Raw genomic sequence first — 27,089 nt, 5'->3', positions numbered from 1 at the left:
GTGGGAGTGGCAGGCAGAGGGAGAAGGAGGCTCGCTGCTGACCAACGAGCCCGTGCAGGACTTGATCATGACCTGAAGGCAGATGCTTAACTGATGAGCCACCCAGGTGTCCCTAGATGGAGCTTCTTGAAAGCAGGGACCCTGTCATTTAAACTGGTATACAGTAGTTGTTCAAGAAATGTAAGTGAATGAGAGGCCTTTGCTCAGTAGTGGGCCTCCCATAAACGCTAGAGCCATCCATTGTGTCATTTATCCAAAACTTATAAATGAATGGTAAGCAAAAATGTGCCCTAGAAAGAAAGAAAGAAAGAAAAACAAGCAAGCAAGAGAAGAGGAAGAGAAAGAGAAAGAGAAAAAGGAAACCAGTCTTCTCTCATGTTGCTTTGTTTTACATTTTCAAAAGACACAGACCTTCTGGGAAAGGCAATACTATAGAAAAATTAAAAAAAAAAAAAAAAGACCAGTGGTTGTCAGGGATTGAGGGGGAGAGAAGGATACACAGGTGGAGCACAGAGGATCTTTAGGGCAGTGAACTAGCCTATATGATACTATAATGATGGTAGGTCATATCATTTTACACTTGTCCAAAACCATAGACTGTGCAACACCAAGAGTCAAGTCCAATATAAAGTGTGGACCCTTGAATGCTGGTGATATGTCAGTGTAGGTTCATCATTTGTTACAAATGTACCACTCAGGGTGGGGGGAGGGTGTGCTGTTAACCATGGAGGGGGCTAGGCAGGTATGGGGGCAGGGGCATATAGGATATCTGTGTATCTTCACTCAATTTTGATGCAAACCTAGGACTACGCTTAAAAATAAAGCTTATTAAAAATTTAAAAAAACAAAAAAGGACAGACCCACCCACCTCTAATGAGACATCAGCTTGGGCGCCATCAAGCCAAACGCATGGATGGGAAAATGTTCTAGAGTCTCCGACCCTGCCCGCTGGCTGCTTCTCTGGACTGATTCTTGGTTCTACAGCATTCTGCTGCTGGCATCCTCAACCGATGCCAACAGCCCCAAAGGGCAAGAAGTGGGCCCTAGAAGCCTGCTTGGTGAAGATTAATTTTCTCAGAAATCTTACCACTTTTTCTCCCCAAGAGTTCACTTAGAATAAGGAAAAGGATGGCAGGATTGGCCATTCCCACCTTGCAGATCTTCAGGAATTAAACAACCTAATTCTCTCAAGTAATCCCTGGCTGAACAGACTACTCCTTTCTTCGGCCTGAGTATGTCTCTGTGACTCCGTGGAAGTCCACTGAGACCTCTGTGGCTGTTCAAGGACAGAAGATGATCAGCAATCAGTTCATACACTCTGCATGTCCACAGTGAAAGTAAGGAACAGCTAAATGGCGCTCAGACCCTGTGGGTTCCTTATTATCTCTGAGCATACTTTTCATATTTCAGCTTTTGTATTCTTGCTCCGGTTGTTTCTTCCACCAAGAATGTTCTCTCCTGCCACCCGCACGAAATAAAGCCCTACCCACCCTTACAGGCAGAGGTCACATGCCACCTCTTCTACAGGATGCCTTCTCTATCCCTCCTCTGGACCTCAGAAGCATTGTGTACCTCTCCGACACATTCATTTTATCCCCTTAGAGCAGAATAGGATTCATCCAGATCTCCCTCTAGGGCACAGAACTGGCCTAAAGTGAGTATTTTCTTAATGGATCTAATGAATGGACCTTGCATCTGGCTGTATTAAAATATAACACTATTTGATACCTCATGTTTTCATTTCTTAGTGGAAAGAGCAGCGGTGCTGCCTTGCATGTATGCACAGGAGACCCAGGACCTCGGCCTCCCACCCCCCCAGCCTCGGGTCCCACGGTACATCAGCAGCCCTTCTCTCCGCAGCACTCACAGAGGGGAGGCCCAAACAGCACTGTGTCCAGGGCCTTCAGCTGCAGCTTCTGCCGATGGCTCCGGTCTGTCATCTTCAGCACAGTCCCTGTCATGGTGGTGTTGGTCACAGCAAGCCTGTTGAAACAAAGAGGAGGAACTCAGTTTCCTGCCGCTAAAACCAGGAGGGTTACTGGTGGGATTACCCACCTCCTCCAGGAACACTTCCATGACCTCTAGCTCTTGGTGATAGCTCCCCTCTGCACTCCAGAACACAGAGTCTATACCAGTGGTTTTCAACAGGGAGTAAGGAAGGACACATAACATTTACCAAAAATGTTCCCTTTCTGCTCACGTCCGCCATCTCCTGAGAATGCTACTCTCTGAGGATTATCCATCTGTGACCATTCCCACACCCGACTGCAAATTTTCTGTCATGTTTCTCCTGCCAGGGATTATCCACTATACACCTGTCCCCATACTCCCACCATTTGTAAATGCATTCTCCTGTCCAACCCAGCTCCAAACCCTATGCCACATGACCCAGTGATTCTGAGGGCCTCTGATCCTAACCCACTGCCATTAAGTATAAACCTGCTGATGACAAACTGCATTAGTCTTGTTATCCTGTATCTGAGTCACTGCAATTTACTCCCAGTCAGATTACTGTAATTTTTTATGACCTTCAACATACTATTCATGATAACTCTAATAAGAGAGGGTCTGTAAACAAGAAAATGACCCAGGAAAAACTGGACTTTGTTTCTCTTCTGCAGGAACACAGTGGGTATAGGAGGAGACGGGTATAAGATATGAAAGGTTATCAGTGCACTGGTCTGAGCCCCACACATGAGCATTTACCACTATCCTACTCCATGAAGGCAGTGCTCTTTTCTGATGCATAGTTTTGTCTCCCCGGGTAGAAGAGAGCCCTCTGACATCGTGGTGTGTGATTTACACTCCTCCCTGGGCATGCAGGAGCAGCTACTTCCTTCTCTAGCCCTGGGAAGCAATCAAGCCAGCCCGCCTATAAGAGAGACACTGCGATGGGGCGGGGGGTGGGGGGCAGCAGGTAAAGGGGTCAGGAGATGAAGCTTCTGGTCCCAGCTGAGTCAGCAACTCACTTGTCTGATCCTGAGCAGCTTGGTCTCTCCTCTGGGACCCTGTCTCCTCCTGTGTAAACTTATGGAAAATCAGATGCTTCCTACAAGCCTGAGAGTTCTCAGGGTTCCTCTTTAGAGAGAAAACTTCTATCAGGTGTACTGGCCTTCATCTAACTCATCAAAATAAATGTCATCTTTTCCACAGTCTATTTGTCAAAGAAACCTAAGAACTGGAATAGTATCTATTTCTGAGCAATGAGAGAAATGAGAAAGGAGCTAACATTTACCAAGCAACTGCTGTGTATCTTGTACCATTCTTCACATACAACACCTTAGTCCTCTGACTTTAGAAACACAGTTCTGTCATTAGCTCCACTTCACAGGTAAGAAAACTAAGACTTAGAGTTACCTGCCCACAGTCATACAGCAAGTAAATGGCAAAGGCAGGAAATGAACTCAAATCCTTCAGACTCTTCTTCACCTTATACCATGATGCCTCCTTCCCACACACCAAGCACACCAAGCACTGAGGCTCCATGCTTCCTACTCTCACTAATGTGCCACAGCTTGGCTTCCTCTACCCCTCTGCCTGGCTTGGCTGGGTCTGGCTACAAGAGGACTACATGAGCCCATGACCCGAGAACTGACTTCTTATCCTATGTTTTAAGGATAATGTTTATCCTTAGAGTTTTAATCTAAGCCATAGCTATTCCTCAAGATGGAATGAGCCAGGCATCCACAAGGCAATGCTGCTGTTTCCATGGGTAATGAGAAAGAAACCTAAATCCTGGAGCTTCATGGTCAGTCATGTATTTAATGGGGTCTAATGCATTTCTTTGTCCTCAGGGCCCAGGAGAGAACCCTGCCCAGGGTAGATGATTGGTAACGTTTTGTTAAAGAGAACTGCACTGAATATTTCCAAGAAGCCTATCTTCAACTACATGGGGAAAAAGGAAGATGCAGTGGAAGAAAGCAGGGCACTTAGAACCAAGGAGACCTGGGTTCAAGTCCCAGCTCCACCACTTACCAATTTGGATTAAATCATAAAATATCTGAAATTCAGTTTGCTCACCCAAAAGCTGGGGCAGTTAATTCTTTCCTCCCAGAATTGTGAGGGTCAATTGAAATAAGAATTAGGCAAGTATTCTATAAGGGGATGTACGAACATTAGGATTACTACTCTCTCCAGAGTAGAGGAAGCTGTGAGGAGAAGGCTGCAGGTAACAGAGGAGGGAAAAGGCAGCTCATCTGGGCCTGGACAGCAGTGCCCAGTAGTTCTGGGGGTAGAGGCTGCCATGTGTGGGCATTCCAACAGCTTCACCTTCCCCTTTCCCCTTTGTGGAAGCTCACAACCAGGTGCACCTACGTAACAAGATGACAGATCATATGTAAGCAGCACTTACCAGACAGTGAGCCCTTTGAGGGCAGGGGCAGGCTGTTGTCAGCTTTATCCCCAGCACCCAGCACAAGTGCTTGGCACAGAGCAGGTACCCAGTAAATATGTGTCGAATGAGTAAGTAAATGGATTAATAACTGAATGACACATGGCACTAGTTTGACATCACAAGAAGCCCACGCAGTGCTCCATCCCTTCCCCACTCCTGCCACAGGCCCCGGCGCACTGTGCCTGTGAAGGAGGCAGAGTTAGGGGACCGCAGCCCTTGCAAGAGTCTTTCCGGAAAGGAGGCTGGGGCTGAGGGAGTCACACCAGCCTTGCACTGCCTCTTTAGAGCAGATACACAGAATATGGATAATTCAGGGGAGGCTAACAGAGCCCCGAGGCTCCTGCTGGGGGCACAGCAAAAGAGGAAAGAAACATCCACAGGCTTTGAAGTCTACCCAGATTTAGTTTCAAATCAATTTTGCCTCTAACTAGCCACATGACCTTGAAAACATTACTTAGCCATGTTCACCATCTATATGCAATAACTCCTACCTTACAGGATTGATGTGAGAATTAAATGAGATACTGTATACAACGTGTTGAACAGCAGTGCCTGCCACGTACTAAGCATCCAATAAATGGCAGCTCTTAGTACTATGCCTAGGCGTGGCAGAAATACTAAATGAGAGAATGGATGCCAAGTGACCGTCATGCTTTATGGTAAGTGCACAACAGACGTGAGAAGAGGAGAGGTCTACAGATTCTGCCCTGGAAAGGGTGGAACCTCACTTAACCGGCCAGAGCAACCTGAAAGTAGGCGACCACCCCCACCCCCGCACTCCCCACACCCCCAGGGGAGGGAATCCAGTCTCCTACTGACCTTGGCATGGCATGGCCACTAAGTTGCAGCTTCCGGAAGGTCTCCTCATATTGAGGCAGCTCCACATATGTGATCAGCCACTGCACCACCTCGTCCACGGTCCAATTGTACACTGTGGGAAGAGACAAGACAAGCCATGACTCCAGAATGCAAGCACTACTGTAACTTACCGTCAGAGTAACATCAGCCTTCTCGCTGACCGCATACTTATATGCTTATCATCTCCCCCTCCCACAGAATCCTAAGTATTATGGAGTACATACTGTACTTTCTGTTTGACCTGTAGGGGATGGACTCGCTCTTTCACTACACCAGCATTTGGGATGAAGTCATCCTGAACTAGAATACGATCATGATAATATTACTACTAAATGCCATTCTTTACCTGGCACCTACTACATGACAGGTACTGTTCTAGGAGCCTCCTATATATTAACTCATTAATCTTCACAACTACCATGTGAAAGATAGTCCTATTTTATCTCTATTTCACAGATGAAAAAACTGAATACAGAGACATTATATATAACTTTCCCATAACTGTGCAGCTAGGAATTGGTAAAGCAAAGGTCTGGACTCAAGCAATGTGGCTCCAGACCCATGCTCTCAGCCATTATGTACTCTTGTGCTCTTGTGCCCTCTCTCTCTAGTTGACAGATAAACAGATGGCTGGATGGATCATATCCAGGGTATATGTATCAGATGACAACTACTAACACTGGCATGCTGAACCTAAAAAGCCTGGGGGCAACTGAGTTTCAGCAAAAACATCATTTTATTGGATTTGAAGTTTGCTTTTACTTAATGTATCAATCTGGTTTTGTTTATATTTGTATGCAAATTTTATATAGTGACTTAAACCTCATTTTGTTTATATATTTTCAAATAATAATTATTATAACAAAAACAATTTAAGTCAGCATCGTAGGTCCAAGATAAATTATTTCCCTTAAGAGGAATCTGTACATTCCTCAAGTTTGAAAATGACTGCTGTGAGCAGCAAGAAGCCAAAAAAGTTCTGAAACAGAATGAAATAGTGAGATTCTCAGCCACTTCTCTTAAGGTCCGTCCGTGTCTTTCCCAAAAACTACCTTTCATCAGAATGCTGTCCAGGTTCCTTCTAAACGTCAGACAACAGTGAAGACATGGACTATGTCCCGTTCACTATTGCCCACCCCACCACACTATCTCTAAAGCAGGGCTACTCTGGGGGACCTGGGTGGCTCAGCCGGTTAAGTGTCCGACTCTTGATGCTGATTCAGGTCATGATCTCAGGGTTGTGAGATCAAGCCCCCAGGTCAGGCTCTATGCTCAGAAGGGAGTCTGCTTGAAGACTCTCTCTCTTCCTCTTTCCTCTTCCCCTCTCCTTCGACCCCTCTCCCCAACAGTCTCTTTCTCGGGCCTCTAAAATAAAGAAATAAATCATAAAATAAAGTAGTATACATACATATACATACATAGTAGCATCAATAAGAATTTACTCAAAGAATAATGACTCCCACATGAGGAGTTCCAGACATGTTCTGACTGTGGGCCCCCAAACAGAAACAACAATCTCCTTAAATACACAGCAGCAACAGCGCAGGTGTCAGGCTGTTTGTGTCATGCTCAGGGAAGCTGGAGAAGCTGGAAGGCTGAATCTGTCCCTTCATTCTCTTACCTCCCCTATAGTGCGGCCCAGCCCATGGTACAGACTAGACACTCAGACACCCTGCAGGAAACAAGGTTGAAGGAAAAAATGCTCCAATCTCTCAATATCCTCAAGAAGCTTCTAGAACTCAGGAGGGAAGTTCTGAAGCCGAGAGACTTTGGGGGTAAGCTATCTGCAGAGGCACAGGAGATGAGAAGGGGAAGGGGCTTGGGGAGATCTAGTGCCCCCAGACTGCGTCCCAAAAGCTTAGGCTAAGGGTTTTTAGTCATTGCTTGGTTAAATTTCGAATTCCCAGACTAGAAAACATTGAAAAGAAGACAGAAATTAATGTCCAAGAGCTACGTTCAAATCCTAGGGCTTGGGAAAGGAGGGATGAAAGATCAGGGTTAGAAAAGTGGGACATGGGGCGCCTGGGTGGCTCAGTCGTTAAGCGTCTGCCTTCAGCTCATGGTCCTGGGATGGAGCCCCACATGGGACTCACTGCTTGGCGGGAAGCCTGCTTCTCCCCCTCCCCCTCCCCCTGCTTGTGTTCCTTATCTCACTGTGTCTCTCTCTGCCAAATAAATAAACAAAATCTTAAAAAAAAAATACTCTGTAGTAATGTTGAATACTAATAAATTTATTTTAAAAGAAAGAAAGAAAGAAAAGTGGGACGTATTAGCCTTTTCTTCCTGAGAAGGAACGTAACTGCCTCTGTACACATCTGATGACATGACAAATGTGCTCGTTCACTATGGTCTGGAATGCCGGCTAGTGAAGGTGTAGCAGAATGACACACAGATCTGAGGCAGACAGACAAGTACCAGCCTGTGAAGTGTGGGGAACAACACGCTTCTGCCACTGCTGCCAAGGGCGCTCGGCCGCGTCTCACACAAAGGGGCCTTTCTGCTAGGCATGTGGAGTGGAAAGAAGGCCACTTTTTTGTTGCTAGAAAGGCCTGCGGCTAGCTGAGCTACAAGGGCCTTTTGTCTCCTGGGAGGACGCCTTAATACAAGTGCAAGCACAGACGCAGGCGTGGGAGAACTCCTCTAGCTGCACCCTCTGCCGTGGTGCAGATGGGCAGGAGGCACTCTCGACCAGGGCTTCTCAGTCTGCACCGCTGACATTCTGGGCAGAAGAATTCCTTGTCAGGGTGCCGTCTTCTGCAGTGGAGTGTGTTTAATAATATTCCCCAGCATCTAGCCACTAGACGTAGCATGCTGCCACTTGTGACCCTCAGAAATGTCTCTGGGTACTGCCAAATGTTCCCTGGAGGACAAGATGCCCCACCCCACCCACCCCGGCTGGGAACCACTGCTCTAAACACTACATTAAGTGAGACAGAGAGGCTATAAGGGGGCCACCTTACTCCAGGAAGGATGGACTCTCAACATAGTCATCCCCCACACGGCTAAGCTATAGGGGAAAGGATAAGGGCTTCGGCTGTGAGGATAAGTCTCAAGATAGTTCTTCTGTGTGTGTGCGTGTGCGTGTGTGTGCTCCACACATCGTTCTGCTACCAACGGAGACACCCTATCTGGGTAGGTTCGGCAGCATGGTATGACCATCCAGAGTCACCACAGTCTGAGCCAAGTAAGCCAGGACGGGCTGCATCCTTGTCAGAGGGCAACCCTGTGTCCCTCTCACTCAGTAGTCAAGGCGAGATATAAGGGCCTCTTGTCCCTAAGGTTCAAATACCTAAAAGCTAGAAGTCTTGTTCTGCTTTCTTATTCCAAAAGAGAAAATGTGAAGAATCTCCAGGCCAAAGTGAGGAAGAAGGTAAAAGCAAGTACTGAGAGCTGTGGCTGTCAGCAGAAGGCCAAAGAATTTGGCAAAGAGGGCTTCGTACAGATACAGTCTCCAAATGACTCATGTGTCCAAATTCCAGGAGGACATGGGAGCAAGAGACAGTCTTCTAAAGTCATGAGCCTCTCATCACCCGGAGCCTGTCCATGAGGTCCCTAGAGAGATCAAAAACTACATCTCCGGGCAAAACGACAGACAGCACTACAAGGAGTCAGAGAAGGCCAAACCCTTGGCGTTTTCTGTACCAAGTCCTTCCTAAAGAAACCTAGAGATGGCTAACTGTAGTCTCCAACCTTTTTCATGACATACTCTGTGTTTTGCGCATACCTTGCCAATATATGATGATCTGTTTATAAATTAGATTCACATGCTGACATGAGGTATATTATAAAACATACACAGAAATTAAAGAATGAGATAAATGCAATAGAAGCACAAGCTATAGCATTGTCTTGTGGCACCCCAGCTGATTGTCTAGTGCACCTGGACACCCCGGGGCAAACAGCAGAACTCCTCCAACACGAAGACCTTTAAGGCTCCGCCCTGGATGCCATCTCGGTCGTAGCTCTTACTTCAGCAGACCTTAGATAGAATCAGGATCTTGCACTATTTTCTCATGCATCCTTGGACATTGGTCACAGATTTCTAGGTCTTTGCTCTTTCCAGAAAAGCTCCTTTCCCTCTCCGAGGCCTGCTAAACACCAACTAACTCTCCTACTTTACTCTGAAATAACCACCCAAAAATAAAGTCATTCAGGATTGCCAAATACCTGGCCATTTTAGTATGCTAGATTTTAACATATATATGAAAGAGGAAAGAAGTGTGAGCAAAGACAGAACTTTAAATGTGAGGCCTGTTCAGAGAACATGAACTCCAATTTGTCTGGAGTCGAAGGGTAACATATAGAAATAAGAAGAGTGAGGTATTACTGAGGCCAAATGATAAAAGGCCTTGCACACTGGTAGTCTCAAGGTCCAAAATCATTTATTCACTGAAAAAAAACGAAAAAACAAACATCAAACACCTACTACTTGCCAGGCACTGCTCCAGGAGCTAGGGATACAACAGTACACACAACAGAGCCACAGATCCCTGGTGCTTGTACGCTGGTGGAGAGAGACAAACTAAAACACCATAAACAAATAATTCTATGTTGGGTGGTGATAAGTACAATGAAGAAAAATAAAGCAGAGTAAAAGAATAAAGAATGGCACTTCCTCAGATCAGTTCGGGGAAGGCCTCTCTGATGAGGTGACACTGGAACAGAAAGTGAAATGAAGGTATGAGCCATGTGCACACTCGGGGGAAAGGGCATTCCAGAAAGATGCAACAGTAAGCATTACCCCCTAGCACTTGAGCTATAGTGATACCTCCGGGAATATGCCAGAACAGATCCTCAGACTTGGCCAATTCTTTCTCTTGCCAGAGAAAGAATAAGCAGTAAGAAATGGGCTCCTGAATCATGATCTCTTTCCCCTAATGGACGGGTGGTGTCTCCAAATGAAGCCCTCGTTTAGTTTTGTGGTTTCAAACCCACATCCCAAAAGAAAACTACGTCTGCCAGTCCCTTCTTTGCATCTCCCTCACACAGCTGTTAGTCACTTGATCTCTCAGTCAGCTTTTGCTCAGCCCTTTGGTCAGCCAGTCAGCACAGTGGTTAAGAAGGTGGGTTTCTATTTGAATTCGGGATCTGATGCTTACTAGATGTAGGATCACAGACAGGTTACTTAACCTTTCTGGGCCTCCTTTCTGTCACCTATAAAATGGTGAGAACCACACGTCTCACATCACAAGAGCAAAGCGAACATATGGGAAGCTCCTAGCATACATAAATGCCAAGGAAATATTAGCTATTATTAACCTCACTGTTCACCAAGCTATCTTTCGCTACCTACTCTGGTAGGTTCTTGGTAAGTTACTACATACAGAGACCAATATGCACAACTTTTGTCACAAGGGCTCTCTTCTAGAGAAGGAGCCATATAAGAAAACACATGAGGATAAGACAGTGTGATAAGTGTTACATCAAAGGTATGTATGGGGTGATGCAGGCGGACCAAGAAAGGAACAGACTGATTGCTAGAGTGAGACAGAAAAGGCATCACAAAGCCTAGCTTCTTATCTGGCTCCTCTGGATAGAGAACACTCTCAGACACCTATAGAATCTTACCAAAGTGGCCCTCCCTCAAAAGTAGTTCATAGCATAGGCCTATGGTTTGTCTCTATAAATGGTTTCCTTCCGGCTTTCACTAGCAGCTTGCCATCTGAGCCTAGAAGGAGGCAGGGGTCTTGGTTTTCTGATGTGGTGTCAACCTCGAGCCCTGAATCATCACTGCAAAAAGAATCCGGTCCTCAGGCCCAGGCCTCATGTGACAGGCACACTAGGCCACCCTGCACCAACCAGGTTGACGTGGCTGCAGAGCAGGAAGAGAACCTAGGTGTCAGAATGTCGAATGATCTTGTTTAAGATCACACAATGGCAGAGGCAAGGACAAACTTTCGTCTCCCTCATCCCTACACTGGGCCAGGCCCTGTGCTCAGTGTTAAGATATAAAAATCACATAAGATAATGTCCTCAAGCAGTCTGGTGTGAAAACAGGCAAGGGAACAGATAGTTGCAATTAATGTGCTAAATGCCAATATGAGATAAGGGTAAGGAGCTGTGGGAACACAGCTGGCACCTAACCTAGCATATGGTTTCAGGGGACAATTTCCTAAAGAAGGGTATACTTAAATTGAGTCTTAAATGTAAATAGAATTTAATCAGGTCAACAGGGGGAAGGACAGAGGGAACAGTATATATGAAAGCAGCAAGGGATGAAAGGAAATGATATATCCCAGTAACTGCAAATAAATCAGTGCAGCCATAGAAGAGATGTGGTGAAAAGTTGTAGAAAATAAGGAGCACCTGTACCCCCAATGTTCATAGTAGCAATGTCCACAATAGCCAAACTATGGAAAGAGCCCAGATGTCCATCCGCAGAAGAATGGATAATGAATACGTAGGATATACATAAAACAGAATATTACTCAGCCATCAAAAAGAATGAAAGCTTGCCATTTGCAACAACATGGATGGAACAAGAGGGTACTATGCTAAGCAAAATCAGTCAGTCAGAGAAAGACAAATACCATATGATTTCACTCACATGTGGAATTTAGGAAACAAAACTGATGAACATAAGGAAAAGGAAGGGAAAATAAAATAAGAGAAAAATAGAGAGGGAGGCAAAGCATAAGAGACTCTTAACTACAGGAAACAAACAGGGTGGCTGGAGGGGATGGGGAGATAGGGTAACTGGGTGATGGGCATTAAGGAGGGCACTTGTTGTGATAAGCACTGGGTGTTATATGCACCTGATGAATCACTAAGTTCTACCTCTGGAACTAGTAATATACCATATTTTAACTAAGTTAAACTTAAAAATTTCAGCAAAAATGAACTTTTGGGACTTCATCGAGATAAAAATCTTCTGCATAGTAAAGGAAACAGTCAACAAAACTAAGACACAACCCACTCAACAGGAAAAGATATTTGCAAATGACATTACAGGTAAAGGGATGGTATCTGAGATCTATAAAGAACTTATCAAACTCAACAAACAAGAAACAAACAATCCAATCAAAAAAAGGGCAGAAGACATGAACAGACACTTATCCAAAGAAGACATGCAAATGGCTAACACACATATGAAAAAATGCTCAACATCACTACCATCAGGGAAATACAAATCAAAACCACAGTAAGATATCACCTTACCTCAGTTAGAACGGCAAAAATGAACAAAACAGTTAACAACAAATGTTAGCAAGGATGTGGTGAAAGGGGAACCCTCTTAACTGTAGGTAGGAATGCAAGCTGGTACAGCCACTCTGGAAAACAGTATGGAGGTTCTTCAAGATGTTAAAAATAGAGCTACCCTATGACCCAGGAATTGCACTGCTAGGTATTGACTCCGAAGATACAGATGTAGTGAAAAGAAGGGGAATATGCACCCCAGTGTTCATAGCAGCAATGTCCACAATAGCCAAACTGTGGAAGGAGCCAAGAAGCCCTTCAACAAATGAATGGATAAAAAAGATGTGGTACATATATACATACAATAGATTATTACTAGCTATCAGAAAGGATGAATACCCACATTTGCATCAAATGGAAGGAAATGGAGGGGATTATGCTAAGTAAACTAAGTCAAGCAGAGAAAGACAATTATCACATGGTTTCACTCAGTGGAACATAAGGAATAGCATGGAGGATGATAGCTGAAGGGAGGCAAAACTAAAGGAGGAGAGATCAGAGAGGGAGATGAACCATGAAAGACTATGGACTCCAGGAAACAAACTGAGAGTTTCAGAAGGGAGGGGCATAGAGGAATGGGGTAGCCAGGTGATGGGTATTGAGGAGGGCATATGTTGTGATGAGCACTGAGTGTTATACACTACTAATGAATCACTGAACACTACATCAAAAAGTAATGATGTACTATATACAGTAGTTAACTGAACATAATAAAAAAATTTTAATTAAATTTTTCAAAAAAATAAAAATAAGTAGATCACAGAAATAAGCATGGGCCTGATATGCTAATCTAGCACAATGCCAGGTATATAGAAGGTATTCAGTTAATTTTTTTCTTTTTTTAAAGCAGACATGTTTACAGTAACTTTTGGGGCCAATACTACAAAGGTGAATAGGGCATGATGGAGAAACACAGTATTAAAATATGAAAAAACTCTCAGGATATTAAAGACAATCAGCTTTTTATTTATATATACATATAGGATCTTTTTCCCCCAACTGAGATAATTCCATTGAGATTACAAATGGACATTTAATTTTAATGCATCTAACATACCATAGATAAACATTTTAAAGAATCAATGGCATTTTCTAGAATAATCTGTTTCATCAACAACTAATGAGCTTTCAAGTACCTTATTTTGTTGAGTCCAAAATGAGACAGCAGTTGTAACCTAAGCTTACTGCTAATTCTATAGAAACTCAAGTGTTACCTAACCAATAGAAGAGCCAATATTTTTATATCTTCAAAATAACATATGATTATCATATATGATTACACAGGAATTTACTTGTACCATCTTTAGCAATACCTTTATTCATCCAAGTTCCAATTAAGAGTGTTTCTTCCAACCAGGAATTTGGTATCCTAGCATGACTGTTTCATTATTTTTTTTTAATTTTTTTGATGAGAAGCCACTGAACAATGTAAGCAGAGATATGGCCAGATATTTACTTTTGAAAGATCTCTCTGGAACCAATCAAAGGACAAACTGCAATAGAGCTAGAATGAGTCAAGAATAGTATGAAAGCATCCAAGCAAAAGATAATTAAGCTGAGGTTTCTGCTTCAGGCTAAGATGAAGTAACAAGAATGGAATTCATCCTCCCTCCTGAAACAACCAAAAGAAAAAAAAAATGAACAAAAAAAACAGGAGGAAAAAAAAAAGACAAAATATATGAAACAATGGTTTTCAAGACACTGGACATCAGCCTAGAATGGACAGTGATCTTTGAGATATAGTAAACAAATGAGGCAGGTGATACAATTGCCCTAGCTTCTGGCTTTGAGAAAAGTTTCAGGCTACAATGCAGAGAGTGGAACTGGGGTTGAGAGGGAAGAAATGGAAGTACACTACTGTGTGGTTCTTACACTATATATGTGGTAAGATATAATATCTTGAGAAACCTCATGTATTATTGGTGGGAATGTAAACTGGTGTGGTCACTATGGAATGTAGTATGGAGTTTCCTTAAAAAATTAAAAATAAAATTACCATATGATTCAGTAATTCTACTACTAGGTATCTACCCAAAGAAAATGTATGCATCTAATTTGAAAAAAATGTATGCATCCCTGTTTACTGCAGCATGATTTACAATAGCCAAGAGATGAAAGCAATCTAAGTATCCATTGGTAGATGAATAAAGAAGATATGCTATATATACAATGGAACACTACTCAGCCACAAAGAAGAATGAGATCTTACCATATGCAAAAACACAGATGGAAGCCATTGTGTGAAATAAATAAGTCATACAGAGAAAAATAAATACCATATGCTTTAACTTATATGTGGAATCTAAAATCAAAGCAGAAACAGACCCATAAAACAGAGAACAAACTTGAGGTTGCCAGAGGAGAAGGGACAAGGGGAAAAGACAAAATGGGTGAAGTGCAGTGGGATATACAAACTTCCAGACAGAATGAATTAAGTCACAGCAGTGAAAGGTAGAGCAAAGGGAATATAATCAGTGGTACAGCAACTGCAGTAGCATCATATAGTGACAGTAGCTATAGCTGTGGTAAGCACAGCACAACATACAGAATTGTTGAATCACTATGCTGTACACCTGAAACTAATGTAATTTGTGTGTCAACTATATTTTAATAAAAAACAAAATACTAATATCCCTAGAAAGTAGACTGTGATAAGTTAAACATGCATATTTTATCTCTTAAAGCAATCACCAAAATAACAAAACAGAGTTAAACCAATTAAAAAAAAAACAGAATCATAAAAACCACTTATCAATCCAAAAAAGGCAGCAAAAGTAGAAAAGGTAATAAAAAACACCAGGAAAAAAAAACAGAAAACAAATAGCAAGATAGTAGCCTAAAATCTAATCACATTAATAATCACATTAAATGTAAATGGTCTCAATACCCCAACTAAAAGGCAGAGATTTTCAGATTGCAAAAAAAAGGTAAGACCCCAGCATAAACTGTTTATAAGAAATGGATTCAAATATAAAAACACAATGGGGTGCCTGGGTGGCTCAGTAGTTTAAGCATCCAAATCTTTTTTTCTTTTTTTAAGACTTTATTTATTTATTTGTCAGAGAGAGAGCACAAGCAGGCAGAGTGTCAGGCAGAGGCAGAGGGAGAAGCAGGCTCCCTACTGAGCAAGGAGCCGAATGCGGGACTCAATCCCAGGATCCTGGAATCATGACCTGAAGCTGAAGGCAGCTGCCTAACCAACCGAGCCACTCAGGTGTCCCTAAGCACCCAACTCTTGATTTCAACTCAGGTCATGAACTCAGGGTCATGAGATCGAACCCCAAGTCAGGCTCCTCACTGGGTATGAAGCCTGCTTAAGATTTTCTCTACCTCTTCCTCTGCCCCTCTCCCCACAAACACACACACACACACACACACACACAGATTAAAAGTGAATGGATGGAAAAAGATACACAAAACCAATAATACTAAAACAAAGTCATATTAATATCAAAGGAGATTTCAGAGCAAAGAATAACACCAGGAAAAAAAGAATATCATTTCACAATAATGAGGTCAATTAATCAAGAAGACATAATAATCTTAAATCTTGGGGCACTTGGTAAAGAATGAGGCTCTTAATCTTGGGGATCATGACTTCAAGTCCTACACTGGATGTAGAGATTACTTAAGTAAATAGACTTTTTAAAAAAATCCTAAATCTTTATGCACCTAGTAAAAGACTTTCAAAATACATGAAGAAAAACTCATAAAATTAATATGCAAATCCACAATTATAGCTGGAAATTTAAATACTCCCCCTCAATAACTGATAAGAGCAATAGGCAGAAAATCAGGCAAGATACAGTAGACTTGAACAACACCATCAACCAACAGGGCCTTACTGGCCTTTATAGAACAGTCCACCCAACAACAGTCAAGTGTACATGGAACATCTACCAAGATATATGATGTTCAGGGACTTAAGAAAAAGGTCTTAAAAATACATAAAAGGATTTCTGTTCCTGAAACCAATATTACACTGTAAATTAACTAACTAGAATTTAACTAAAAATTTTAGGAAAAGAAAAAAAAGAGTAACTTAGAATAACTTGGAATTCCTTTTGCATGGAAGCCTCTTCATTAATTTATTCACTACATTTATAATGTAAATTTGGAATACATTATGAAGTTATTGAAGACTGTATATCAGACCAAAAAAAAAAAAAAAAAAAAAAAAGAAAAGAAAAGAAAAAGAAAGAATGAAAAAGTGATAATAAGGATTCACATAAGAATTCACCACCATGGGCGCCTGGGTGGCTCAGTGGGTTGAGCCCCTGCCTTCGGCTCAGGTCATGATCTCAGGGTCGTAGGATCGAGCCCCGCATCGGGCTCTCTGCTCAGCAGGGAGCCTGCTTCCTCCTCCTGTCTCTCTCTGCCTGCCTCTCTGCCTACTTGTGATCTGTCTGTCAAATAAATAAATAATATCTTTAAAAAAAAAAAAAAAAAAAGAATTCACCACCAGTTGAGTTTTCACTTTAGATATTTTTACATTTTAGATATTTTTACAAGGTAGAAAAAAAGCAAACAACCACAACATATCAGAATTTTCAAAATACCTAAAGCAGGACTTACAGGAAATTTATAGCATTAAATGCCTATATTAGAAAAAAGGAGGGACGCCTGGGTGGCTCAGTCTAAGTGTCTGCCTTCAGCTTAGGTCATGATCCCAGGGTTCTGGGATGGAGTCCCACATGAGGCTTCCTGCTCGGCAGGAGGCCTGCTTTTCCCTTTTCCACTCCCCCTGCTTGTGTTCCCTCTCTTACTGTCTCTCTCTGTCAAATAAATAAATAAAATCTGTAAAAAAATAAAATTAAAAAAACAGTTTTAAAAAAAGAAAGAAAAGAAAAAAGAAAGGCCTCAAATCAATGATCTTAGTTTCCACCTTAATAAACTAGAAAGGAAGAACAAATTAAACATAAAGTAAGCAAAGAAAGAAAATAATAAAGATGAATGTAAAAATCAATGAAATAGCCAACAATAGAGAATATTCTTGAGAATAAATATTGGTTCCTTGAGCATATTAATATATTAAAGGAATACTAAGAAAGATCATGAATAAATGTATGCCAGTAAATTTGATGAGTTAATGAAATAGAAAAATTGAAGATATAAACTAAAAGGGCTCACTCAAGAAGAAATAAATAACCTTAGTCCTATACCTATTCAAGAAACTGACACTATTAATAAAAACCTTCCCACAAAGAAAAGTCAAAGATCATGTGGCTTTACTGGTGAACTCTAGGAAGTATCTGAAGAAAAATAATACCAATTCTAATACGAAGTCTTCTGAAAAATTGCAGAATACTTACCAATTAATTGAATGAGGCCAGCATAATCCTGATACCAAAAACAAAGGTATTATAAGAAAACTATGAACCAATATCCCTCATCAACAAAGATACAAAAATCTGAAACAAAATTTTAGCAAATAGAATCCAACCGTATAATAAAAGGATAATGACCAAGTGGGGTTTATCCCAAAAATGCAGGGCTGGATTAACATTTAAAAATTAATCAATGTGGGGGTGCCTGGGTGGCTCAGAAGTTAAGCATCTGACTCTTGATTCTGGCTCAGGTCATGATTTTGGGGTTGTGAGATCAAGCCTCAAGCTGGGCTTATGCTCAGCATTGAGTCTCCTTGGGATTCTCTCTTTCTCTCTGCCCCTCCCCCTGCCCATGTACTCTCTCAAATAAATAAAATCTTTATAAAACAATCAACATAATTCACCACCTTAGCAAATATAAATAGAAAAACCAGGCAATCATCTCAATAGACACAGAATATTCATTTGATAAAATCCAACATCCATTCCTGATACAAGCTCTTAACAAATCAGTAATAGAAAGTCACTTCCTCAATTTGACCAAAGGCTTTTGCAAAAGAAATCCCCACAGCTAATATTATATTTAATCGTGAAAGATTGAATGTTTTCCTCCTGAGATCAGAAAAAAGACACTGATGCCTACTCTTACCACTTCCCTTCAAGACTGTACTGGAGATACTAATCAGGGCAATCAGACAAGAAGAATTTTTTTAAAACCTTATGTATTTAAGTAATCTCAACACCCAAGATGGAGCCCAAACCCACAACCGTGAGATCAAGAGTTGCATGCTCTACCAACTCAATCAACCAGGTGCCTCCACAAGATGTTTTTAAAGACATTCAGATTGGAAAAGAAAATAGTAAAACTTTCCTTAGAAGATTTCATTATCTCATTTGAAACTCTGATGGCATCTCACTAATAAGTGAATTTATTAGCAAGGTTGCAGAATATAAGACCAATATATAAAAATCAAATTTTTACATATTTTACCACAATTTTAAAAATACTACTTATAATAACATCAAAATCTTTGAAATAGAAATAAATCCAACGAAAGACATGAAAGACCTGTATACTGAAAACTACAAAATACTACTGAGAGAAAGTATGTCTCCTAAATAAATAGAGAGATGTACCTTATTTATCAGAAAATTCAATATTGTTAAGATGTCAGTTCTGTCAAACTGATCAGGCTTTTATGTAGTCACTGATGAGTTGATTCAAGAACAAGCAGCCAAAACAACTTGGAAAAAGGGAAACAAAGCTGGAAGGCGAACACTATCTAACTAAAAGAGTTATTATAAGACTATTGTAATCAATATAGCATGGTATTGACATAAGGACAGACAAATAGATGAGCAGATCAGAATACAAAGTCCAGGGCACTTGGGTGGCTCAGCTGGTTAAGCATCTGCCCTCATCTCAGGTCATGATCCCAGGGTCCTGGGATTGAGTCCCGCATCAGGCTCTTGCTTCTCCCTCTCCCTCTGCCTCTCTCTCTCTCTCTCTGTCTCTCATGAATAAATAAATAAAATCTTAAAAAAGAAAAATAAGAAGAATACAAAGTCCAGAAATAAACCCATACTTGTATGGACAACTGATTTTTAATAGAAAGTATAAGGCAATGCAGTGGGAAAATGACAGAATTTTCAACAAATGGTTCTAGAACAATTGAGACATCCATGAGCACAAAAAAAGAACTTAGATCCACACTTAACATATACAAACACAACATACTCAAATTAATACAAAAGAGATCAGGGGCCTAAACATAAAATCTACAACTATAAAACTTCTAGAGGAGAACATGGGAGAAAATCCTTGTGTGACCGTGGTTTAGGCAAGTATTTCTTACATACAGCACCAAGGGATGATCCACAAAAGCACAAAATGAAAAACTGGCCTGCAGAAAAATTAAAACTTATATTCTTCAACAGAAAGATAAGCCACAGGCTGGGAGAAAAATCTTTGCAAAACGTCTATCTCATAAAGGATATCCATTTGCATACACGTGTCAAAACTCAAAAAAATTACATACACTTTCAATATTTACCCTGATTGTATTATCAATTATAACTGAATAAATCTTTCAAAAAGATGAAGTTGAAATAAGGCAGCATCATAGGAGATGCACATAAAATACAGGAGAGAGGCAGAATCCTCAGGACTTGGTGACAGAAATAGGTGAGAGATGCTCAGTTTCCTTTAATAAATGTGGAGACAAGTAAGAACTTCAAGTAGCTATTTAATATAAACCGAAAATGACTGCAGTGTCAAATCACCGCATTGATGCTAGTGGGGGGGTTTCTCTTGTTGGAAAACAAGTATCTAAAAGAGATGGGGCGCGTGGGTGGCTCATGGGTTAAAGCCTCTGCCTTCAGTCCAGGTCGTGAACTGACCTGATCCCAGGGTCCTGGGATCAAGCCCCGCATCAGGCTCTCTGCTAAGCGAGGAGCCTGCTTCCCCTCTCTCTCTCTGACTGCCTCCCCACCTACTTGTGATCTCTGTCTGTCAAATAAATTAAAAAATTAAAAAAAAAAAAAAAAGAATCCAAGAGAAAGAAAAGTCAATTGTATCTTCCACCCCAAAAATGTAGCAAGGATGGCTGAGGTATTTAACTCAATGACTTAAAGATTCTCTTAGCAAAGTAATTTTTATGTAGCTAAAACCACAGGATAAACATCTTTCTCCCTGGGTTTATGTAAAAGCAAAAAGGGGATGCCTACTCTTTTATACTGATCTGGTTCAGACAGAAGTCCGATGCCACCTGCCCCCACTGGGTATGTCAACACAGAAAGGCCAGCTCTGCTGGGTTTCTCTCTAAAAGCCTCCTGTTTTGCCAGTGCTGTTCCAGCAGCCTCCTGTGAAAAACCCATCCTACAAAGAATAGTACAGACAGAACTGGAGATCTGTTGAGTTTATGTCATTATTTCCAAATTACTATTTGGAATTATTTCCAAATTATTCCCAGTAGAGAAGAAATATTTTCTAAAGGCAAAGTTCAAAGTCACACTAGAATACTGGGTTCTTTTGCTTTTCAATGGAATCATATTATTTAGTTAGAATCAAAGTTGATAGTTTGAGACATCTTTGATCCACACAATTGGGGAAAGAAATTATTACTTTGTTTGGCTGATAGCATCTTTTGAAATCTCATGTCCAGGAAAGGGGAGAAAAAATAGTAATGATGCACTTTGTTTAGAGGAATGGAAACCGTGTTTTAGAGGAGAATCTTCTTAGGTCAGTGCCTCCCACCACCCCTCTAATGGCACTGTTACTGGTTCTACTGGCTCAAATACGCAAACAATAATTCGGGTTCTCAAAGATTCTACAAAATCTACCTGACCTCCCTTCCTTTAAAGAACTGCCACCTCCCCCCCCACCCCACCCTGCCCCCCTCCTGCCCACCTCTCCACAGGGTCTTAGAGGAATTGGAAATTGCTGCACTCCCTCCCAGCCCATACATATTCTCTCACTGCCACTACCCCACATAAGTCTGTGATCCAGACTTTTCCAATCTGATTCTCCCTCCGCCACATCTGACCATTGAGCAAAGATACTTAGAAGACAAATGAATGAAGCAGAGACATCTAAAAGTAGCCAATTAGAAAAGGCCAATCCCCTAGCTCCTGCTGCTGGGACCCCTGGAGTTACACTTTGCTCTTGATTCTTCCCCAGCGCAGTTTGTTCAGCTCTTTCTTACTTAATTTTGTGTAACAAAGAATTTGGTCTTCACGTCAATTTCTTTCTTTCCGAGGTGGTGATAAGAATCCCTCCCTCCGTTATTCATGGTGCTGCCCTTGGATCACACCTGAGTTTGAGCTAATGAGATGACTCTGCAAGGGTGGGGGGGGGGGGCAGTAACCAGGAAGACTAACGAGGTGACTAGTGGATTGGGGCTTTGGGGAAGGAGATAGTAGCCCCAAACTTCAGAAAGGACAAAGGGGTGCAGACTGAGGCCCTTCATGGAGCCAGTGATGCAATCAATCATGTATATGTAATAGGAGCACCATAAAAGCTCTGGACACTGAGGCTCAGATGAGCTTTCTGGTCGGCAAACACATTCATGCTTAATGTGCCGGGAGGGTGATAGGTCCTGATGCCAGGGGAAGAGACAGAAGCTCCAAATTCAGGACCCTCCCAGCCTCGCCCTATTGTTCTCATCGTTTGGTTGGCGTTGGCCCTAACTCTTATCCATTACAATAAAACTGTAATCATAAATACAGCACCAGGCCTGAGTTCTGCGAGTCATTTAGCAAATTTATCAAACCAGAGGGGAAGTGGGAACCCATGATTTATAGCCAGTCGGTCAGAGCACAGGTGGCTGGAAACACCCAGAGTTTATGGCTGCTAGGTGGCTTAAGTGACAGCAGTCCTCTTGGGGACTATGCCCTTAACCTGTGAAGTCTGCACTGACTGGGTATTCAGTGAAAGAATCATATTGCACTATTTCATTACACACTCTCTTTGATTCGTATTTCTCAGCTGTAAATGGAGGCAATCATAGTATTTCTACTTCAGAGGGTTTTGTGTAAAACGAATGAGTTAATCTATATAAATCACTCTCAACAGTGGCTACCATATATCAAATACTATATAAATATTAAAGTTGCTTTTTAGTTCTCGTGGTTTTTATTACTTAAGTCTAGAACTGGCTAATGTAGCAATTATCAGGCTTTTCTGTTAAAATCTAAATAACACTGAGAAAACACTGGCTCCCACCATCAGTCAGAAAATGTTAACAACACTAATCATGTAGATGGTACTGGCACTAGTCGGTGAATGTTCTGCACACAAACGAACACTGCTGATATCTATCTCCTCCAGCAGGACTCAGGCCAGCCGGCTTGTGCCAGCGCCAGAAGATCACGTGCTTTTTGTAGCTCTGGAAATCATCACTCCAGAGATTAGGGGCCTTGTTCTAAATAATGAAGCAAACTGTCCGAGGAATAGTCCACACGAAGATTCTAACTTTTAGCTTGGCATGGCACATACCAGGCATGGTGCATTATGAGTGATCATAAAACATACATGTCACCTCGCAGCTTAGCTATGAGCTACCTCCCAGCACACTGATGTTTCTCTGCTCCTCAGTAATGGGAACCAACCCTTTAAAACTCACTCCATTGTCTTTCATCTTCCTGTCATTTAGAACATATCTGGAAGTGTTCCAAATAGTTGCTGAATCCAGGAATAAAGTTCTTACCAGAAAATTGTCTTGGCTGCATTTTAGTCTTATGATTTCTTCCCTGTTTCTGCCCTCTCTTGGTCACTTTCCCTTCCCAGCTACTTCTGTGGAGTTTACAGAGAAGGCCAGGAATGCTTTCCCTGCCATCTTCATTCCAAATTCCCACTTAATGAAACCCACTTTTCAAACCCAGGCGCCATGTCCTCATGTAGTTAGAGAAAAAAGAAGAAAACTAAAATTAAACAGAACTAATAGAAGATTTTTCCCGGCAGTGCTGGTATAATTCCAAAAATCATTTCACTGGTTGATCTTGCAACAGTACACAGCCAGAGCTGCTCAGGAGCTATTTAAAAAAAGCCCCCACAAGGAACTCAGCTCCTAAAGATTTCCAGAAAGCTGTCTATATAGCTAACTTACGCTTCTTTTAAATGGATAATCTCATGTTTCCGACCTAAATTATACATGATCCCTTCCAGATCTAAAATTCTATAATCCTAGGTAAGATTAAAACAAAAATAGAAACAGCCTCATTTCCTACCAAAACTGGGTTTCTCTACCACCAGACCAGTACTTCCAACCAGGATGGCATAGAAAGCACTGACTCGGGGACAGGAAGGTCCAGGTCTAAGTCCTGGCTCTGCTATCTACTAAGTACATGACAACAAACAATCACTTTGTAAATCTGAGCCAAAGGCTCCTCACCTACAAAAGCAGGGGCCCTGGTGGTCACTTAAGTTTAACCCTTCTTAGCCTCAAGACCTCCCTATAAGACCCTGCGAAGAAACTGCTTCCAATCTTGTTAGTATCAAAGGACACTAACCACAGACGAGTTGGAGAGGAGACTAAAACCCTGTTTTTCCCTCCTCTGTCAAGCTTCACACAATTAGATATGCTCTTTCACTCAGAGCTCTGAAACAAATGCTTCAGGGGAAAAAAAAATGGTAGTCATGGCTTAACAGTTTTCTGCATCAGAAATAACTCAAGTTTTATTTAATAAGTTCAACAGGAGTCCACAGAACGACATGATGGTTGAAGGCTCCAGGAGCTAATCAGGCTGCACTGACAAGATGCATACAGGGTCCAGAACTAAGAAGTTGAAAGTCCTGTTCAACTCTGAGCTGGTCAAACCACCCCTGCAGGTCTGTGTCCAACTCTAGGAGCTATGATCTAAGACAGTAACAAAAATGTTCACAGGTAGGAAACCAAGACAAGGAGGAGACTGAGAAAACATGTTTCCTTCAAACAATCTGGAAAAGAGAGGACTCAGGGGGAGAATGCATCTTACTTCCAGCCAATCTTTGAATCATCTAGGTCTCAGCAGAGACCAAGCTGAGACCAAGTGGGGAGCTATAAAGGAAGGGGCTGCCTCAAAAAGCCAGCAAGCCCCCTATTTCTGGAGAAGAGCAGAAAGTGGGGTCGGTGGTGAGAAGGCAGGTGGGGACCCAATGGAATTCAATTGAAATTCCAACAAAGAGCAGCTCCAACACCGGAGCACCTTCCACCACTCCCAGCCCGAGGATTAGATTCAGTCTTATTCGGTGACTGTATGTAGAACCATTTTAATAACTTGCTCTTACAAAGCATTTTATCCTCATATACTTTTAAAGCCAAGTCCCTGGCCATCTTCTTCTGTCTTCTCTAAACCTTTCCAGCAACAAAGATTGACAACCAAGCTGCCTATTACCTTCTGAAGACTTCCATGCTTTCCACAGGTCCTCCACACTGATGAGCTTATCCTCACCATGGAAGGTGCTGTGTTTCACTGTCGGGTCATGGTAATTGAGGTCTTCCCTCAGGAACTGCAAGGGAAAAGCACACAAGTCACAAGAGATACCTAGGAGCCAGCCCACCGAGATCTCCACACAGGCCATCCAGCTTTCCACAACACATTCTATCCACCCAATGTACATGTGTACCACGTCACTCATCTGTCCTTCCATGTGCCTATGTCCTAGTTGACAACTGCACTGCCTCTTCTTCTTTGTTGTATGTCTCACTTGAACAAAAATGAGTAAGAGAGTCCTTTCTCATATTTTTGTAACTATGGAAAGAAAGATACTAACTGATAGTTAACCGGAATTCCATATGCTAGAAGAAGGAAGAAGGATAGGGAAAAACAATTAACAATTTGTGATCACTTGTTTATATACTAAGCAATATTCCAAGAACTTCTACAATACTTTTTCATCAAATCCTCTATAACCAATGAATTATCACACCTATTTTACAAACATGAACAATAATAACTCTAAGATAATGCAACTTACCCCAAATCACATTAAATTTAGAGACAGTAAATTATTTATGATGGTTTTAAAACGTGTCCACAATTCTATGACAATCCTCCCACCGAAGGTGAATTCCCCTCTCCCTGAATATAGGCTGACATGAGTGACTCATCTTCTAACAAACAGAATGTGGTAGCAGTGATGTCAAATGACTTCCAAGACTAGGTGAAAAAAGGCAATACAGAGTCTACCTTGCTTTCTCCCTTTTGGGAAACATGCCTTTAGAGCCCTGAGCCAACAACTATATACAAAGCCAGGCTACCCAAAAGCCACCACTCTGAAGAGACCATGCGGAAAGACTTACTAGAAACACACAGAGATGTCTCCACAGCCCAGGGATCAGACATATGAGTGACTGAGACTTCAGGTGATTCCTGCCCCCTGCTTTTGAGTCACTGCATCTGAACCCAAGTGGACATAGACGAGCTGTCCCTCCTGAGCCATGACCCGACTACAGGTAAATAACAAAATAAATGTTGTTGCTGTTTAAAGCCACTGACTTTGGGGGAAGTTGGTTATATGGCATTAGATAACTCAAACATTTGCTCAAGGTTACAGCTGGTAAGTGATAGATTTGTATTCCAACCCAGAATTTCTGACTTTATTGTCCAAATTTTTCCCCAGCACTGTAGGTGCTGTCCTTTAATTATTGGTATTTCTTTTCATAATATACTCTTACAAGAAAGAAGCAAAAGAAATCGAAGCTTTTAGGAAAAAATTTTTAAAGATTTCATTTATTTATTTGAGAGAGAGAGGGAGGGAGACAGAGCACACATTTGCACAAGGAGGCAGAGCATTGGGCAGAGGGAGAGGGAGAAGTAGGTTCCCTGCTGAGCAGGGAGCCCGATGCAGGGCTTGATCACAGGATCCTAGGATCATGACCTGAGCTGAAGGCAGCCGCTTAACCCAATGAGCCACCTAGGCATCCGTGAGAATTTATTTTTAATAACGATTACACAGTGATGTGATAAAGAGCCCTGAACAAAAAGATTTTGTCAATTCTTAGAAAAACTAAACTAACGAAAATATTTTTTGATTTTTTGAATAGTCAGCTTTTTAGGCCATCTGACCTTCGATTCATTTTATGCTGTAAGCTGTGAATTTTAACATTTTTTCCCCAAGTCGCCACCTTGTTATCCCAACCTCATTCATTAAATTATCTTTTATTCATTTTGAAAAATGCCATTTAGTAATAAATTAAGTCCTTATGTATACTCAAGTATATTTCTAGGCTCTGCATTCTTTTGCACTAAATGATATTTCTATTTTTATACTAGTTGTTGACTATTTTATTATCCCTTTCATCTTATTTTATACTTCAAAAATAATTTCTAATGCCTAGACCTCCTCTTACCATAGCTCTTATATTTCAGAATATTTCTTGTCAATCTCAGCTGCTTATTTTTCAAAATTAATTTTAGGACAATTTTATTAATTTGTTGAGAGTCTGACTGTTCTCACTGGACACCTAAGTGATGAGATCACTAGACCTTAGATAGCAGACACTGGGACATCTCAGGGAAGACACAGTCACAAGCAGTCTGACATGGCCAGTCTGGAGACAGAAATTCATTCATTCATTTAGTCAGCAGACAGAAGATTTCTAAATACCATGCATAGTTCCAGGCACTAGAAATACAGTAAGTAATAAACAAAACAGATACAAATCTTTATTGTCATTGAGCTAACATCCCCTTATGTAATTCCAATAAAACAAACCAAAAAAAAGGAATAGGGAATGCAGAGTAGTGGTATTCATGGAGGAGGAGTCATTTTAGAGGGGTCACAGAAGGTCTCATTAAGAAGGTAACTTTCGGGACGCCTGGGTGGCTCAGTT

At 41.6% G+C, this 27,089-nt stretch overlaps 1 protein-coding gene across 6 annotated transcripts in view; it reads right to left on the bottom strand.

Annotated features, from left to right (window-relative positions):
• STIM1 (stromal interaction molecule 1) overlaps positions 1 to 27,089 on the bottom strand; it is a 188,922-nt gene that overhangs the window by 32,706 nt on the left and 129,127 nt on the right. For all 6 annotated transcript variants that reach the window (XM_032359525.1, XM_032359524.1, XM_032359526.1 and 3 more), the window contains 3 exons: positions 24,649 to 24,763; positions 5,213 to 5,324; positions 1,868 to 1,983 (listed from right to left, as the gene is read on the bottom strand). In XM_032359525.1, the coding sequence (XP_032215416.1) occupies positions 1,868 to 1,983; positions 5,213 to 5,324; positions 24,649 to 24,763 (343 nt within the window). The remainder of the gene's footprint in view (positions 1 to 1,867; positions 1,984 to 5,212; positions 5,325 to 24,648; positions 24,764 to 27,089) is intronic.

The sequence above is a fragment of the Mustela erminea genome, chromosome 9 (assembly GCF_009829155.1).
Source record: "Mustela erminea isolate mMusErm1 chromosome 9, mMusErm1.Pri, whole genome shotgun sequence".
Taxonomy (NCBI): Eukaryota; Metazoa; Chordata; class Mammalia; order Carnivora; family Mustelidae; genus Mustela; species Mustela erminea.
The sequence above is the reverse complement of the archived record's forward strand: the minus strand, read 5'-3'. Positions and strand labels throughout refer to the sequence as shown.